The sequence below is a fragment of the Coffea eugenioides genome, chromosome 3 (genome assembly GCF_003713205.1).
Source record: "Coffea eugenioides isolate CCC68of chromosome 3, Ceug_1.0, whole genome shotgun sequence".
NCBI lineage: Eukaryota > Viridiplantae > Streptophyta > Magnoliopsida > Gentianales > Rubiaceae > Coffea > Coffea eugenioides.
In genome coordinates, this window is record NC_040037.1 from 4,329,433 (window position 1) to 4,348,586 (window position 19,154).

General features: G+C 35.6%; 3 protein-coding genes across 3 annotated transcripts; 2 read left to right on the plus strand and 1 right to left on the minus strand.

The window, feature by feature from the left end:
• Positions 1-1,676: 1,676 nt before the first annotated feature.
• On the plus strand, positions 1,677-15,219 carry LOC113764986 (putative ion channel POLLUX-like 2). The gene is given in 25 exon segments (XM_027309034.1): positions 1,677-2,022; positions 3,408-3,460; positions 4,001-4,182; positions 5,590-5,885; positions 6,595-6,666; positions 7,629-7,704; positions 7,802-7,900; positions 7,976-8,130; positions 8,207-8,311; positions 8,619-8,705; positions 9,223-9,307; positions 9,400-9,547; positions 10,202-10,278; positions 10,370-10,450; positions 11,150-11,341; positions 11,426-11,539; positions 12,339-12,431; positions 12,563-12,689; positions 12,761-12,837; positions 13,854-13,901; positions 14,004-14,073; positions 14,193-14,224; positions 14,226-14,267; positions 14,622-14,732; positions 14,807-15,219. Coding segments are annotated over 25 exon segments (2,610 nt in total). The 5' UTR covers positions 1,677-1,939; the 3' UTR covers positions 14,912-15,219.
• A 492-nt stretch (positions 15,220-15,711) lies between these two features.
• Positions 15,712-16,734, minus strand: LOC113765041 (major allergen Pru av 1-like). Its single transcript, XM_027309092.1, has 3 exons — positions 16,677-16,734; positions 16,334-16,528; positions 15,712-16,010 (listed from the first exon to the last, which is right to left on the minus strand). Exons 1-3 carry the CDS (start codon positions 16,732-16,734, stop codon positions 15,712-15,714), a joined length of 552 nt encoding a protein of 183 aa, XP_027164893.1.
• On the plus strand, positions 16,176-18,605 carry LOC113764987 (major allergen Pru ar 1-like). The gene is made up of 2 exons (XM_027309035.1): positions 16,176-17,467; positions 18,171-18,605. Exons 1-2 carry the CDS (start codon positions 17,284-17,286, stop codon positions 18,467-18,469), a joined length of 483 nt encoding a protein of 160 aa, XP_027164836.1. The 5' UTR covers positions 16,176-17,283; the 3' UTR covers positions 18,470-18,605.
• The last annotated feature ends 549 nt before the right edge of the window (positions 18,606-19,154 follow it).

Here is a 19,154-nt window from a genome sequence, read left to right on the forward strand (position 1 = left end):
AACACGTGGTGTTAAATTGACAATGCAATATTGATTTTAACTTGTGAGGCTGTTTTGGACCACCATTGACAATTGCATATGCGCTATGAAAGGAGCACTCCAGTAAATACAAGGAGTCAGTTTTCAAAAGGGGTCCCTTTTCATTTTCTTTTTAAGATTTAAGATTAAACACTTTGGAAAACATGTTAAGTTTTCACTCTGGAAAAAAGGAAAAAAAAAAATCTTGCATCACAAAACTAGGATCTAATCTAGGAGTCTTCAATTACTGTTATTATTAATTAATAACATGACAATTAAGTTTTTCTTGCTTGACCTTAATGACTTTTGGCACAACTGACATTCAAATCTTGGATGCTCTAATATTTGCATTTTTTCCTGTTCTACCTACCATTTTTGGTGCTGAATGGATCAGAAAAAAAGTATTGAGTGCGAACAAGCAGTCTAGGAATCTGCATTTAAGATTTCGCAACTTAGTTCCAAGTGAAAACAATCCACATAAGACAGCGACGTGGTTCACTTGCTCACTTTGCACGACTCCCCTCTGTCTTTCTATCAACTCCAGATTTTTAACCTTCTACTACGGGTGGACGTGGATCGGATATTCGTCCTGTCCATTATTTGATTAGCCCGATTCATGCTTTGCAGGTTAGTTATTTTTTTTATCCTTATTCATACCCGATTATAGGGTATTCGCTGAGATAAGGTCGGATTAACGGGTACTTTGCTCCACTCCACTTATCATTTAATTTTTTTTAAAAAAAATTTATACTGATATAATTTTATATTTTACACATTCATCTAAAATTTTAATAAAAAACTTTGTTCTTAAAAAAGTTTCTCACCAAGGAACAAGCATGCAAAGAAAATACAAGATAAAGGAAAATTTTTTAAAAAATTCAAAATCAATAAAAGTTTGAAATAAAAAACACATTTTTTTGAATATATATTCTACATTAATTAAATTTTTGTTTATAAAACATAAGATCATAATCTCTACAAAATGAATCTTGTAAATAAACTATAGTCTCTTATATTTGCAATGCAATTTATTCAATGAAAGTGCTTATTTAGTTTTAAAAATATTACTCTATAGTATGCATATAAAAATAAAAAATAAAAAAATGTATGTATATATATATATATATATATGGAGTGGATCGTGTACCTGTGGGTTTTTAATTATTTAATCCTAACCCGTCCCACATCCTATTGAGTATTCGACTTCTCTTTTGATCGGATCACAAATTGAATATCTTAAATTTTGGATCAGATCGAACATGACGGGTTTCGAGTTAGCGGATAATTTGCTTGTCCTTACCTTCTACGCTATAGGTTCAAATTGTATATTTATCGTTGTATCTCAAATAACAAAAAAGGTATTATCTACAATAATCCAATACGTGTATATGACGTGGATCCTTAGTGTCCCTTTAATTTTTCTCAAAAAAACTAATTTTAAGCCCGCAAAATTCAAATAGATCAATTTCAACCCATCAATCTCTATGTCATTATACAAGCTCCTTATTTGTCCATAAAATCCATGCTCAAAAAAAAAATACAAGCAAAAAATTAAAAATTTTATCAAAACTCTCTCATGATTCACATCTAATCACTACTTTTTTTAATCCTTGTCGGTGGTGCATCAATGCTAACATCAAATAAAATGAGGTAAACCCTTTTCTTTTCACCGTAAGACAAAAAAGACTCTTTTTTCTTTTCATGTTTGGAGATCAGTCAATTGTAATCTTCTAGGACTTGTAATCTTTTTTCATGTAATAAAAGGCAGAACACTTTCTGGGTTCTTTCACTTTACATCACAAAAATGAAACAGTAAACTGTCTCTGAGTCAGCGACTACAAATTCCAGAAAACTGCCTCAGTCCTCCTCTTAGTTCATTTTATTCAGAAACAAATTCTGTCGAGAGAAATAAGCAAAAGGGATGCTGCACCTTCCCTTGTATAGCCCAGGGCCATGTTTTTTAACACCAAAGCGAAGATTGACCAAGATTTCTCGATTAAGGAGGTGAGCCATTTGGATTGAATTCTGATTCTTCAGATTGTTCTATATTTTATTAGTAAGAAATTTTTTCTGGTTATGATTGAATGCATGCATTTGTTTGATCAAGTACATTTGTGCTGTATCTAATGGAAACATATAAAGTTGAAGTCTTGTTTATGTTGAATACCAGATAAAGATTCTTTTAAATTTTTTTTATGCAAGATAGTACATGTAATGTTTTTCTTCTGTTCTTGTTTTTTGTACTCTTCCGTCCCATGTAATTGTCGTGTTTTGAGTTCATATGAATGTTTAATGCTATCAACTTGTTTGAACTTTTCATCTGGCATTTGGATCATGAGTTTGGTTTGCTTGATGAAATGGTATGATAGTAATTTTCCGCAACGTTTTTGAACTTTCTAGACGAATGGCAGCTTATTTGCTGGGGTTTTGGGCAATGGCTAAAAATACTGTGAAGTCATCACTAATGATCAATTGCCTGAGTAGGCAGCTGAAAAAGCCAAGAATGACTAATGATAAGAATTCCTGAGGAAGGCACAATGTGGAGCAAAGTTATTGCTTTTAGAATTCTAGTAACTCTCTGAATAAAAGATATAGATTAATTTTTTTTCCTTTTTTCTTCATTCATCTCATAAGGTGGTTTTTTCACCTCCATTACTGTTTTATTTGACATTTCAATGGAACTCAATCTACTTGACAGAAGTCTTGTATTGTCCTCCAAAATATCCTGGAAAAAAGATGACAATTCAACTGTATAGTATAGAGAATGCAATCTTTATTTGACAGCAATGACATTGCCAGACATTTTCATTGAGTTTTGTTTTTCTTTCAGATACTTGAGAAATTCATTGTGTTATTGAGGTGCTATTGGGGCTCTACTCTAAGCCTCTTGCACTGCACAAAGCATAGCACCACTATAGCTAGACTAGAGAGAAGACAAAAAGAAGATGAAAAGAAGTGAGATTTAGTTGCAGACATCCTTTTGTATGCGGAATTAATGAAAAGCAACAAAAGATACTCTGTTGTAATTGCAATTTTGTGGGATTCTTAGCTGTTCGTAAATTTGTCTTAATTATGTTGCAGCTGGTGAATTTGCATCCATCAGTTAAATTTCTTGCGTTTTTATATAACATCTGTTCTTTACTCTAGTGTGCTGATATCTGGAGCATTAATTTTTGGTTGAGGCTAATGGACAAAATGTGCTTAAACTAATAAGATGAAGGAACTTCTTAATCTGTGGTCTTAAAAGAGTGTAGTGTTTCTGTGTCACTGATTCCAGACAGAGGAAAAGTTTCTTTGTTAAGTGCATGTATTATATTTTGATTTTGGAAATCATTAGCTTTCTTTTGGGGGTAATAATATTTATGAAACTCAATGCCATACTCCTGCAGGTGCAACCTTCCTTCAGCTTTTTGCCCAGGTTACTTGCTATTAAGTGAAGACGGTGAGTTTTGCATGTTAGTTGTGGATTTTCAACGATGGATGTGTGCATTACTTTTTGGATTAATCTTTCCTACACTGACAGTGTATACACTGTCAATATTGGATAAATAACAACTATGCAAAATTTGAATTTGAAATTCAACTTTTGTACACATGTAATGAATCCAACAATGATAGTGTATACACCGTCAGTGTAGGAAAGATTTACTCTTACTTTTTACTTACTATCTAGACAATAGTTATACCAGAACATACGTAGCACCTGGTTTTCCAGATTTGTTCATGCTTGTGTGCTGGAAAATTCCTCTAATTTGTAATCTTGATTGGGTTTTTTGTGACCACGTGGCCATTGTCTGTGACATTCTTTTTTTGTATGACAGACACTGTCTATGTAATTGTGTAGAAGATTACGCAGGGGTTTACAGTTTACAACTTCCATGCCTTCATTGAATGAATGCTTTGCAATTGCTATTGTTCTTGATCTGAGTAATTTTGATCAGTCGTTTTCTCTTTACTGACGATTGTTGTTATTTGTTGCTAGGGAAATGGAAGATCAGTTGCCATATGAAACATAGGGAGTTGGATCCTTCAGTAAATATAACTGATTTGAATAAAGTTAGTGATAGATTCTCAAAGACGGAAATCCAAAGTATTTTTCAGGTGCATGTTCCGCGGTTTCCTAGAGCTTTAAAACTGTCAAAACACAATCTTTTTGTCTTTCAGGTACTTCCATTCAAATCGCTTAGTCAGTACTTGCTCATCAGAGGGTTTCTGGCTACCCAGATTTCATTGCAGGCATAACATTTGTTCTTTAGACTGGGGGAAGCTTAGGAAAAGAAAGGATGTGGACATAAAGAGACAATAGAAACATGCTTAGTGGAAGAGCAAGGGATATCATTATATCCATAATCCAAAATGAAAGACCGAGGTTAAAAGATAAATGCCTCTATGAGGAGATAAGAATGAAGACTTAGCTACAGAGGAATCATCTGTACTTTCATAGCATATTGATAAAGTATATTAAGCCTTAGCAGAAAAGGATCATTTGCAGAAATGTAATGCAGCGTGCTGAGATTTTTAATTGCTGATATTTCCTTCATCCTTGCCATCCCTACCTTCTTCCCTTGCTTCTCACAATTTGTTAAGAGGAGACAAATCTTATATGCTACGAGATCTCATGGAAGCTAAAGCTAAAAAGCAGAAATCTTTGCATTTTTGTGTTATAAACTCTGGCAAAATGCAGCTATTTTATGCTGGATAAATAACTGGAAGCTTAATATGACAGATTCTGAACCTAGCAGAATCATAAAATGATGAAAGAATGCATTGAATGGAAGAAATAAGTACAGGATAGTAATCTAATTCATACAATCTGTATAAACAGTGGAATATCTGAAGCTCTTGCATCTTAAACTGTGTAATTGCCTTTAGGCATAGTTCTTTGGTGGTGAAAGTCATGCATCGCTTGATGTGCTATCTTGTTCAGATGTAAAAGTTTGCAGTCTGGGGATACCTGGTTATAGCTGGCCTTAGGGCTGCAATTGAATTGAGTCAAGTAGAATCTGATGATCAGGAGATTCTGACTGTCTTGAATTTAAACATGAATTCAGTTAAGCCTTAATCTTTATGCTTGAGTTGAATGTGTTACTATATTTGCTGGCCTTAAAGTCTCCAACTTTCTCCTAGCCTTGTGTCCATTTGTTAAAATCTATTTCTAGGACTTGTTTCATTAAGTTCTTTCTGAACCCCTGTTTCCTTGTTTATAAAATTGAAAAAGGAAGCTAATACTTCTGAAATTTGTACAGAATGAAAATCCTGGTCTAATTGCTGGTTTTTCAGTTTAGAGTTTCAATTCTCAGACTTTTGCATGAAGATATAAAGAAATTAAACTTGCCTTGTGCCCTCAGGGATCAATAGATATAACTTAATTGATACTGGATTGTTCACTTTTAGATTGAAGTCAAACCTAATAATGAGTCTATTATGTGAATAGTTTGAAAAAGAATGCATCTGGTCGCAGCTCTACTTGTATTACACTCCTTCTTAAGCTGCTTCACCATAAGGAAGATAAGTAGTGCTAACTGGTTGATCTACATTCTATCATGTAACTGATGATGGTTCTTGCTACAGCTTGTGCAGGGTAAACATGCTAAGCTTATTTTAGCATTCATGACATCTTTTTCCCTAGCTAGACTGGTAGAGTTCTTGTCCAACAGTGTAAAGCTGAATGCGATACAACAGTTATTCTTCTATATGATTTGTACATATCCGGTTAAGAGTTCACCTTTTGCTTGTATGTCAAATTCCATGAGTAAACCAACTCCTCTTCAATTGGACGTTTCTTTGCCTCCATTTCGAGATATCAAATGGAATTTGTCAAGGTTGATATATTTATTCAACATGCAACTTGAGAGAAATGTTGCGACGTAAGTTCTACACTCACCTCCTTTGAACTTCACTCAAATATCTCGTATATGTTGGCTTAGAGGATCATGGGAGTTCTGCTAATTAATTTTAGGAAAATGGATGAGCTACATATCTTATTTTCCTCCAGAAAGTAGATCGTTGGCCTTTGGCTTAATTTGAAGCCAAATATGTTTTCCTGCTTATGGCTATTTACCTGGTTACAGTCAATTTATTTTGTAGCATACCATGTATGGCCTAATGAAAGATTTCCAGTTCCCTTCTGGGTGTTTAAGTATTGTTAATATGTTTGAGCACATGCATGTTAGCTCAATGCAAAAGTCTGTTTAAGTTTACTCCTAAAGAAGTTAATAAGCTGGGAATGGTTTCTAAACTGTGCATAATCATGAAAGGGGTTGAATTACCTGCAAAAAAACTATGAAATTCCAATTTATGCCTTTTATCTGATGAAGTCATTTTGCCAGTTCAAGCTTTTTTTATCTGATGAATTCTGAAGGTTGCTGTTTATCCATTTTAGTTTCACTGTGAAATTAATGCCAATTCCAATTCCTGTGAAACTATGAAATTCCAATTCATGCCTTTTATCTGATGAAGTCATTTTGCCAGTTCAAGCGTTTTTTATCTGATGAATTCTGAAGGTTGCTGTTTATCCATTTTAGTTTCACTGATCTTTTCATTTTACATGATACTGGGAATTTTGCTGTTATGCAGATTTTTCGTCGTGCTCCTTATATCTTGCATCTCATTTGTCATCATTGGTGGTTTGCTCTTCTATAACTCAAGGTAGAGTACCATATTCATTCTGTATCTTTTCTGGATAAGCCACCCAGTCAGATGTGCTTGATTTCTATGTCCTATCTGTCATTTTGTTACAATTGCTCAATTATTGTTTCATATTATAATTTTGAAGGTTCAAATCAATTCCATCAACTGTGCTAAGCATCCTTGTACTTACTTCTTTTTGATGAGGATGTAGTAACATTGAAAATTGATTGTTTATCTAAATTGAGTTTAAAGAGCTCTGATTTTTTTTTTCTTTTGAAGTGTTCTAGTAGAAAACAACTGTATTATTCATCTATCACTAATTATGAATTATTTATAGTTCCCCACAACTTTTTGTAGGAAAACCATGTCCAATAAAATTCCTTCCATCTTGACGTGTCCAATCTTATGCTAGATCTTCTTAAAAATTACCCAGGCTTGAATATAAGTTGTAGAAAATTCTGCAGATTTAGTCAATCAGTTAATTAGAGTTCAAGAACTGCAGAAAAGGTCAATATGATTAAGATAATATGAGACTAGACTCAGTTCCAGAAGAATTAAACTCAAGCTGTATTTGGAGCTTGCTTGAATTACTCTAGCTAGAGGACCCTACTTTGTTAAAGTGGCCCTGATATTTGCCATCCTATAAGTTTCAGGTTCTTGTTTGTGATTGAGTCGATTTTTCATCCGATTTGTTTGTTGTTCCAGTTATGTTAATGGTATCTTTTTACCTGGACTGGTTTCAAGTACTTTAAACTTCTTGTATTAAGGATGCTGTGTTGGAAAACCTAAATATATGGTTCTGAGTTGGTCTATTATTTGCCATTGTATTCTCTACCATCTGAAATTTGTTTTGAATATTCTTGACAATATATTTTTTGCTGAATGAGTACCTCATGTAGGGTAGTAGAATCATTCCCTCTCCCAATTTTGATTTCCCATGTTCTTTTGCTAATACAGACATGTCTTGTGGAGATATACAGGGGCAGCAAACAATCTCTTGAGGAATGCTTTTGGGAGGCCTGGGCATGCCTTTGTTCATCATCAACACATCTTAAAGTGTGAATTCTTTTGGTTCATTTGATTTGAGAGGCTGTAACTATGCCATGAGGTATCAGTGGTTATTGTCATAATATGATTTTTGCTTTAACTGCAGCAAAGAACACGAATAGAACGTATCATCGGCTTTGTTCTCGCTATTTGGGGCATACTGTTCTATTCTCGCTTATTAAGCACAATGACAGAGCAATTTAGGGTAAGCTGTTGTAACAATTTCAAGTTTCCTAAAGTTAATTTCCAAATGGCATCTTTCTGACTACCCTTTGGACAGGGTAAGATGCAAACATTAAGAGAGGGGGCACAAATGCAAGTTTTAGAGACTGATCATATAATTATATGCGGCATTAATAGTCATCTCACCTTTATACTAAAGCAACTAAACAAATACCATGAGTTTGCTGTTCGCTTAGGTACTGCAAATGCCAGGTAATGCTCCTTTATATGGTCTTCTCTATATTTGATGTAGTGCTGCATTATAATTCATTTTGGTGTATGTGTATAGGAGGCAGAGAATTCTTCTTTTATCTGATCTCCCAAGGAAGCAAATAGATAAAATAGCTGATAACATTGCCAAAGATCTCAATCACATAGATGTCCTATCAAAGAGGTATCTATCAAATTATTTTTTAGACTAACTTGCATGCATATGACAATCTTGGCATCCCAGAGAAAGGTTGTTCATGGCCGTCAGAGCTGTCATTATTCAAGTGTTGTACTTCTATGGAAAAGGAAGGGAGTTTGCTTATAGGTAGCTAAAATTTGCTTATCTGAAGTGTAAAAGAGGAGGAATAGATAGATGGAAGTATTTTATCATTTAGCACGTTATTCTCTTTAAATACACAAGTGTTTTGGAATAGCCTATAGACCCATTGCCTACTTACAATTCTAACAACTGGTAACTTCTGATGGTGCAGTTGCAGTCTAAGTTTGACAAAATCATTTGAAAGAGCTGCAGCCAACAAAGCACGGGCCATCATCATATTGCCAACAAAGGGCGATAGGTAAAAAGTGATGTCCATCAGATGAGTATAATTACTGAAACAACTCCTTTTCCCTCTAACCTTTTTTTTTGGTAATTTTGTTTGTCATTTGATTGGATATTTAGCAGCTAGTCATTCTGATTTGTAATGATTAATCTGTAAATGAATTAAAATTTATCTATTACTTTGTCTGAAGTAATATACAGCTACTTGCTTTACTTGACTGTAAGGCCAACGATAACTGAGTTTGAATTCAGATTCATCAAAGCTTGGTCATTTTAACATATTAACCAAAGAGGCAATTAGTATTTGGCTTTTGAAATGGGTGGAACTCTTTAATAACCAAATAGTGGACATTAGTCCGCAGACAAACTGTTACTAGTCACTATCTATTTGTTGGTACTTATTTTTCATACTAATCTATCTCTGTACCACCATGGATTATGTGACTTAAACAAGAATTAAGATTTTGTCACCACATTTAGTTTTTCCTGGGTAAAAAAATATCTTTATTGATGTCTCCATTTCATTTTACTAGATATGAAGTTGATACAGATGCATTTCTTTCTGTACTTGCACTTCAACCCCTTCAAGAAATGGCCTCTGTTCCCACAATAGTTGAGGTATGATGCTAGGGGGTCAGTTCTGATGTGTTCCTTCAAAGATTTATCATTTGAAGTGTTAGAGCTAATTCTTTTGCTTCAATGAAATGCAGGTTTCAAGTTCCAACACGTGTGAACTTTTGAAATCAATCTCAGGATTGAAAGTGGAGCCTGTAGAAAATGTTGCATCCAAATTATTTGTTCAGTGCTCTCGGCAGAAAGGACTCATTAAGATATACAGACACCTTCTTAATTACCGAAGTACCGTACAACTTCTCATTAAATGTTAATTCCCTTGAGTGTTTTGTCAAGGCATGATATTTCCAGCACATCTGGTGTGGTTGACATGTAATTTATGCGTGATCGAAATTTTGTCATTTGGCTTATAGACTGGTAGTCATAGATGGAGCCTAAAAGTCTGCATGCTGCTACTGTGCCATATCTTTTTGTTGTATCCCAAAATCAGTTTGAGTCCCCATATAATTTTGTACTGCTACTTATCAATTGATTCGAGTGCAAAATAATAAATCTCTTGCCCTTGCCACTCTACACCTGTGAGGTATGACTATTTTTTAGATGCAAGGGAATCTGTTTCAACTGTATATTTTGTATAATGGATGAATATCTCTTGATACATGTTGCAAAAGTTTGAACACCCTTTATGTTTCATGGATGGCTTCCGTTTGATTGTCTTTTTGTAATTCTTTTCATCAAAGCTTGTCATCGACTGACCATTGCACGATAGAATTTTCACTTTCTTGGCAACTTAAAGTTGTTTCTTAAACTGCTGCAATCACATTTTGTCCAATGTATTCTGTGTTTCATCGATTTTTGTCAACCATATTCATGATTTTCATCCCCCAACATTATGAACAGAGTCTTGCTGAATTTTAATTGCTTGTGTACCTTTTGCAGAAAATGTGTTTAACCTTCACTGTTTACCAGATCTAGTGGGACTAAAGTATAGGCAATTAAGATGTGGATTCCAGGAGGTCAACCCTTCTACTGATTTTGTGCAGTTTTTTTTCTTTGTTTTCTTATGGCTTCTTGGATTTACTTGATTTGTTTATCATTGTCCCTCAGGCTGTTGTCTGTGGTATTTATCGAAATGGGAAGATACATTTCCACCCAAACGATGATGAAGTTCTACTACAAAATGATAAAGTATGTGAAGATTGTACACAATATAAATTCTTTTTGCAATACATTCTCTGCAATCATAAAATTATCCTTGTTCAAAGAAGCATTAGAAGGCATATCTTCCATAAGGTCATTTCATATTTGAAGTCAAAAGTTGATCTTGTGCCTTGTGAAATAGAACCAACTTTGGCTTATCAAAGGATAATAATGAAACAATGTTGACATCAATTATTTACATGTAACGTATTTTTAGCAGTCAAGAATAAATATTTGTACTTCTTAAATACAATCAGGCTCTGGCATATTACAGGACCAAAAGTTGTGGTATTGGCCCTTGTCATGTTGACTGCAATAATTTACACTTACAACTTTTCCTTCTTTCACAAAACTTATAGAGACTTGATCACCACAAACTGCTGACTGTATTGTGATCCTTGAGGTGACACAAATATTCCGTAGTATCTATCAAGCAGAGCAGTAAGAAAGCAGCTGCCTAGCCTCTGTAGTACCCATGTGCTGAAAATCAATTTTTTCATCACGCAGTAATCAGTTATTTCTCTACACATTATTAAACCCTGACTTCATAGCTGCAGAGGGAACAGAGTTTGTTTGCAAGTTTTGAGGTGTTTGACTTATTAGCTTGATTTTTATGTTAGTTTTTGATGGGATGTTCGAATTTATAAGCATCTTTGCCCTCCAAAATTCTATGTTATACATTTGCAGGTTTTGTTTATTTCACCTATTCATGGGAAGAAAAAACCTCGACTTGCAATATCAAGTGGTCTTGATGAAGATGATAACACCCTCCCAGATCCTGAAACTCATAAGAAGGATGGTAGGTCCCTTAGTCAGGCCTTTGAGATTACAAAAGCAAGGCTTGAGAAGATAGCAAAACGATCAAAATCAGGGTCAAAGGTATTCCATCCCGAGAAAAATATTGGTGATGTTACACATGTTGAGTCTTTTTGTCTGAATTATTCTTTAAACTTATTACTGCAGGCATCTGACTGGTCGCTAGGACCCAAAGAATGCATATTAATGCTTGGATGGCGCCCTGATGTAGTGGAAATGATTAAAGAATATGACAACTATCTAGGCCCTGGAAGCGTATTGGTATGTGTTGCTGTTCTTTAGCAGGAAGGTGTCATATATGCTATTTGCAGTTAGCTGTTGATTCTCAATCACAACATTTAGGAAAGTGCCTTCTTTGTTGTAACAGACTGGGTTAACCTTAGCAGTAGTGTCTGCGAAATATTTTTCCTCTTCATTTTTAGGTTTTATAGTGACACTGTGTAAATGTGGAATATATGATGTTTAAGTTAGCAAAATTTACCTATTATTTTAAAATAAAGAGTACGTAGCTCTCTAAAGAAGTTTCTAATGTTCTAAATACAAACTGTTACATAAATAATAAAAAACTTCAGCATCGAGAAATAGTTCAGGTGGAATTATGAGATTCTTTTGTTGAGAAATTTTTCAATCCCCAAAATCATTTGCAACAGCATGATGACTGCCTTTTCTGTTTGATGAGATGTCCTGCTTCTTTTCAGTTATCTTGTCCAAGTATTTCATGTGTTATAATACCATGTTATAGCAATACAGGATGGTATGATAAAGAAATTTGTTCCAAAATTTTCTGCTAACTTGTCCCCTTACTCTTTTATTGCTTATCATCAGCTAAATGACCTTTTCTCAGTTGTTATAAGCAACTCGTCAATTTTTAGCCGAATGGCAACTATTGTTTTCCCATTACCTTTGGCATTTATCTCCTTGGAAACTTGTCTTGGTCACAAGGCATGGTAGGTCACTAAATATCACTTCAGAAAGCACTAACGCAATGCCTCTGAATTTAGACTTGGTAAGTTTTTCAATTCTATGCTTTTATTTATCATCTTTGTTTACCTATCTGTAGGAAGTCTTGTCAGATGTGCCACTGGATGACAGAAATAAGGCTAGCAAACTTGCCGGCCAAGGGAAACTAAAACATGTCCGAGTCTCTCACAGGGTATCTCTCAGTCTTATGTTTAGACCTTTTTGTCTTGAGTACCAGTTAGAGGAAACTGAATTCTTGCCTTCAGTTGGATCTTGTCTGTTCCTTTTTTTTAAGGCATTAAATGTAGATTCTTAATGTGGCAGATTGGAAACCCAATGGACTATGACACTCTAAAGGATACCATCACAAACATTTGGAAATCTTTTAAGAAAGATGAAGATATTCCCTTTTCCATTGTTGTAATATCAGATAGAGAGTGGCTACTTGGAGGTAATGGCTTGTGATATTCATTTGGTTGAAGATTGAGATGGTATTACAAAAACTTTTTCCTCTCGGTTCAGAGCCAGCCAAGGCAGACAAGCATTCTGCATATTCTCTCCTTCTTGCTGAAACTATCTGCAACAAGTTTGGAGTAAATGTAAGTTCTGTCACGTAGCTCTTCTCGTAAACATCGTTGCCCTCTATGAGACTAAATCTTTCTTGCATAGAAATCCTATAAAACATGGTTATACAACCATTTATTCATCTCCAGGAACTTATGGAAAATTTGCTGTCAGTTGAGATTGAATTTGTCAGAATTACTATGGTATAGATATCTACTTTATGAGTACTCAATGATTCAGAAAAAACAAAGATGCAACTCGAAATGATTCGTGAACAACCAACACATAACATAGTTCCATACATGTGATGCTACTAGCCTTTGTATTCTTTTGTTCATTCAATGTGCATTAGGAACTTAAATCAATATCTTTGTCTTGATGGTGATTGCAAATATGGCTACTAGATTGCTTTATTTGTATCTGCACCTCTAGCAGTTGTTTTACTCTTGGGAATTGGGACAATAAAAAGTGCTTATAAAACAAGAATGCTCACCTTTCTTTTCTTTTTTTTTTGTTTTGGGGGGGGGGGGGGGGGGGGGGATAGATGGGGGAGGGAATCTTTGGTCTGTCACTTAATGGCTTGGATGAAAAGTTATATTAAGATTATATAAGCCACATGGAACTTTAATGTCCCTGTTCTTCTCTCTGTGTGTCTTTGCAATGTTGGGAAACCCACGCACCTATTTTCTGAATGAGGAAAAAGGAAGATATTCTTAGAGTCAACAGAGAACAGCTAACTTTGCCTGCGGATGTGTATCATCCATCAAGAACGGGGCTGAAATACATTTAGTAATCATCTTATACTAATTTAAGTAGCAGCCCCTTTTCAGAAAATAGAATGAGAAGGGTCAGGTAAATTTTATTGGGAGCTGCCTAAGGGATAAAATGAGATTGCATATCCTCCACATAGTTTTACTATTTGTGAAGGATTAAAAGAAGAGCATCCTCTTATCATTTCTCATCATGTTTAATTTTTTGTGTTCTATTATAGCACTGAGCTATGTCGTCTGCTTCAGATACTGCAATTGTCTAATTGCTGCATAACTATTAGGTACATAACCTAGTTGCAGAAATTGTTGACTCAAAATTGGGGAAACAGGTATTTTCCTTGTGTTGCTGGTTAGAGCAAAAATATATGCAAATTGTCAACATAAAGAATTGTCTTTATAGTTTGGCGAAACTAAATCTCCTGAGCTCACAGATTACAAGAATCAAGCCATCCCTCACTTATATTGCAGCGGAAGAAGTAATGAGCCTTGTAACAGCTCAAGGTTATCAGTTCTGTCTGTTGCTCAAAGAATGTTCTTAACTTAGTTGGACTTTGAAGAAAAAAGAGAATGTTTCTCAACAATATATCTACTCATGGTCATAAGATTCTTTGGAAATGGCATGGCAGAAAACAATGAATTGAATGAGGTTTGGGAAGGATATTCTGAATGCTGAGGGAGATGAAATATACGTCAAGGTAACTCTTGCAATAGAAACATTTACATTTATGAAATGCTCTAAGTTGTTGTTTTAGGGATGAGCCATGATAAAGTCGTAAGAAAGCATATAATTCTGCACAAAACACTAAATTATTCATTCGTCTTGTAGTCGATATAGCCAATTCTAGATTGAGCTTGGTGGTGTTGTTCTTGCACTAACTAGAATCAAATCTAATACCTCGTTGAGAGAGCAGCTGGTGGTGGTTGTCACCATACCCCTTAAATCTAGGACTTTGACTCTATTGAGAGCTTCTGAGTGATGAAACTAGTTTTTCTTATTCTATATCCCGGAATCGAACACTAAGTTTCTTGACATGCTTTTTATTTTTTAGGATATTAGTCTCTACATGCAAAGGGGGGAGAACCCCTCATTTGCGGAGCTTGCTGAAAGAGCCAACTTGCGGGGAGAAGTTGCCATTGGCTACATGAAAAACAACAAGAAGGTATACTGTCTGATTTGTTTGTCCAAATGGAAAAAAACACTTTCAGGCTCATGCTAATACATTCTTTACTGCAGGTTATCAACCCAGTTCCCAAGTCAGAACCGTTATCTCTTCAATTGATTGATCATCTAATTGTGATATCTGAAATGGAAGGAGAACAACCTATTGCTTTGTCATAAAAGGGAAAATCACTGAAAAAGTTCCGCTTGCTCCTTTTTCTGATTCTATGAGCTGGGGCATCATTGCTAACATTACTTGCAAATTTTGAATGTTACACAGTTTTTGTCAGGATCCATGCAAAAAAGGCTACACGTAAGACAATATTTTTTCTAAGGATAGTTGTAATGCTGGCCATGGTACATTCTCATCCTTAACCATTGGCTGCCTCTGGCTCAATTTGCATGTAATTGTTACTGTTATTTATTGGCTGCCTCATGGAAGGCTTGTTAAATTGATATTTGTCTTTAATTCATTATTATTGGTGTTACATATACATTGTTCTAGTGCAAGTTCATTCTGGCTACTTTCCAGTCTCAGAGGAACAAACTAGTCTCAAAGGTGAGCACTCCCTCACCTTTTGTACGATCTTGGATTCTCATCAGTTTCACCTTCTGCCTGTCTTAAATCTCCTTCGCCCCCTTCCCCACAACCCGTCCCATGGTAAATGCATGATTATATGGTGCTGATGGGAAGCAAGTGGAAGAAAAAGTGCTTATTTTAGTTATCAAGAAAACGTAGTAGAAACAAAGTAAATATTATTGATGTAGTAGGAGGGACAAATACATAAATCCGGAAACATGACATAGTGGTACAAGAGATGCATACAATTAAGTTTGACAGAATGTTCAAGAGAGCAAGGGACATTATTAGTTGATGGAGTTCTTAATCCTAAGCTGATCAACATAACTCAGATAAGCAGGACAATCTGAACAATTTGAAACCTAGTGCCATTTTTCTGAAGTTTTCTGGACTTGTACTGCTAAGCATAGACATCAGGATTTTGGACCAGGTAGGCCTCCACTGCCTTGTACATTCCTAAGGCCTTCTCTTTGCCAGCCTTAACTTCCTCCTCTTTAATTGCAAAATCTCCCACCGTGCAGTACGTGTTTGTCATCTTGGCAACTGTACCGCCACTGGGTGATGTTTCAAATTTCACTTCGTAACTGATTTTCTCAAGATTTGCAGACAAGGCATCACCTTCAATCAATGTGTAATTGTAGGTGTATGTCTCCTCATTAAGCTCATCAATCTTATACTTTAAATAACTGACATTCTTTCCTGCAATGCATGTCCATGGAAAGGAAACTTAAAGATGTGAAAAAACATACACGAACTAGAGGGATGATTGAATGGGAATTCAACATATTTATGTCACAACAATGATGACTTGCATAAAATTGCTGCAGATCATTAGAATGTATGAATGCTCACATTTTAATATGTAAAATTTGAAAAGCAACGTGTTCCTGAGGACTATCAACTTGTGTTTTCTACGAGTAATACCGTCATTTCTATGATAAGATCTCTCACATGCAACTAAATATAATGTGAAATCTTGAACAAGTTAAATTAGAACAGAATAAGCTAGAATTGGCTCTTGCCTTCTGCAAGGTTGATTTGCTTGATGCTTCCAGTTCCTCCATTGCCTTGGAGAATTTCAATGCTTTTGAAAGCTTGTGGCAAGAGCTTGGGAAACAGGTAGTGAGAGTCAAGAACCGAGGCCTTGAACAGCCTTGCTGGAGGGATAGAGTAAGTGTATTCCTCGGAGAAAGTAATGACACCCATTCTGTTTTTTTCTAAAGAATGTAAAAACCCTGATTCAGTATAAGGCGATCACCTGTTTGTTTGCTTTGGTGGAACTCAAGGACACAGTAATATAGTATTTATAGGGCAAAGCTAAAGGATTTTGTTCTTTCAAATTGCATGCAGTTTCTTTGTACGTACCATACTCTGCACGGTGTCTTTTGTATATAGGCCTATTAAGAAGTGGCACATTGCCCATTACTCCAAACATTTTAGTTTAAGCAGATTTACAGGCTAAATCATACCAAATGCGCACAGAAATGTTGATATTTTACTTGTTATTTTCACAATTTTGCATAAACCAGCTAGTTTAATCAAAGATTAGTTGCAGCCTATACAATTGTTCTCTACACAATTTTGCCCATTGAAGAATGAAGATGCTGCCATTTGGCAAGATTAGCACAGTCGCCAACTGACCGTCTAGCATAGATTCTAAATCCTGTCTGTTGTGGTTACAATATGAAGCAATAAGCCCAAACACAATAAGAAACCAACAAGAAGACACTCATATGGTTCATATCGGGGGATTTTGAGAGAGTATGAAAATCTGATAACTTGATATCATACTTGGACTGACTTATGTTCATTCAGAAGAGGACAATTATAGGAATACACATTGGCCATGAAGAACTCCTTTTGTGACTATCTATAAATAGATGCATTTGATCCACAACATCATCAGCTCGAAACCACCTCGTTACATTTGCCCAAGTGGCAGAACTAGTAAAGCTAAGTAATCTGAAAGATCATGGCTGCAACCACTTTCAGCCATGAATACACTTACACCATTCCACCAGCAAGGCTATTCAAGGCCTCAGTTCTTGACTCTCACAACTTGTTCCCCAAGCTCTTGCCCCAAGCTTTCAAGAGCATTGAAATCCTCCGAGGCAATGGAGGTTCTGGAAGCATCAAGCAAATCAACCTTGGCGATGGTAAGTGAGGAGGTGATTTTCGACCAGCTGAGATGAGTCCTCCGGATTGAGGGAAGTTCCTATCTCGGATGAGTCACTGCGGCGTAGTCACCTGCAAAGGTTACAAGAGGGGCTGAATCCCCCGGTGTAACTCCGAAGCTTGAGTCAGTTCGGGAGTACTAGAATAGTTTTATGAGGTGAGAGTAGGTAGTGTTACCAGAAATTGGTCATCCCCCTCTTTAGTAGAGGCGTTGGGTATTTATAGAGAACGGATTGGAGAGAGGGAATGCCTGCACAGGTCCCCAGAGATATGAGATCGTCAGCGCATCCAATGGATTTGACTGATCACTAGGAAGGGACATGATGGGACGTTTTCGTCAGACTCAGGCGGCGTATCAGAGCAGTTGTCCATTCAGATGTCAGGGATCAGACGTGTCAGGTAACATTGATTATATCTTGAGCTCGTCTGGCAGTTATACACCACCTCGGCTACCATCAAGGGATAGCGGGCCGAGCTGCCACTTGAAGAGGCACTACTGGGTGAGGCCTCGGGTCATCCGAGCCGAAATGGCCATCCTCAGTAAGATTTACTACATTAATGCAAGATATCTTTTCTGTTCTCAATTTTTATTAAGCACTTGAGTACATTACTGATCCTCTTCATAAAAAGACGGGAAAAAAAAAGCTTCTCTATTGTCAATTTTTTTTCTCTTTTGGGATGCAGGTAAGACTCTGAGTTTCTTGAAATATCACATTGATGAGCTCAATGAAGAGACGTATACATATAGCTACACTCTGATTGAAGGAGATGCTTTATCTGACAAGCTCGAGAAAATAACTTACGAGGTTAAGTTTGAGCCAACAGCGAATGGTGGTACCATCTCCAAGATGACTAGCAAGTACTATCCCAAAGGAGATTACGTGGTCAACGAAGAAGAGGTCATGGCTGGAAAAGAGAAGGCTTCTGGCATGTACAAGGCTGTGGAAGCCTTCCTCCTCCAAAATCCAGAAGCCTATGCTTAATATTCTCGTTTAAAACTTCAAATTTCTAGCTTTTTTGCTTCTTGTTTTGCCGTGAACAATAATTTTATGTATTTGATTGTCATGCGTGTGTTTATGTTTTCCATGTACTAATAAAATCATTTGATTACGTTGTTCAGTAAGGTTCCGATTATTATTTTCATTCAACCAACTAGCAAGGTTAAAATTCGTTAAATATAATTTTATGCTAGAAGAAAAGAATAAAAGGGAAACACTTTAGCAAGATATATACATATATATTGTAGTGCGATTCCTTTTGTTATTATTTCGAGACCCTAACTCGATCGGTTTCATAAGTTGAGTTCCGTCTAATTTGATTCACTTCGCGTAATTCTTATTACATTTAGTACAGTTTTGATGGATATACAAGTTAATGCAAACCATTGATTTATTTCGCTTAATTCTTATTACATTTGATTCAATTTTAATGGAAATATAAGTTAATTGAAAATATAAATCCGACGAGCCATAGATGAACTAAATCAAGTGAGGTCACTCGTGGACTAATAAGACCTTGTCTGTCTAATATTTTTAAAAATTTTATTACTACATGATTTTTTAGGAATGTTCCTTTATAAATTTAAAATTTTTTTGGCCACCCATCAATATTTTTTTAAAAAAATTGGAAATGGAAATATAATTTGCGAGCCAAAAAAAAAAAATCAAT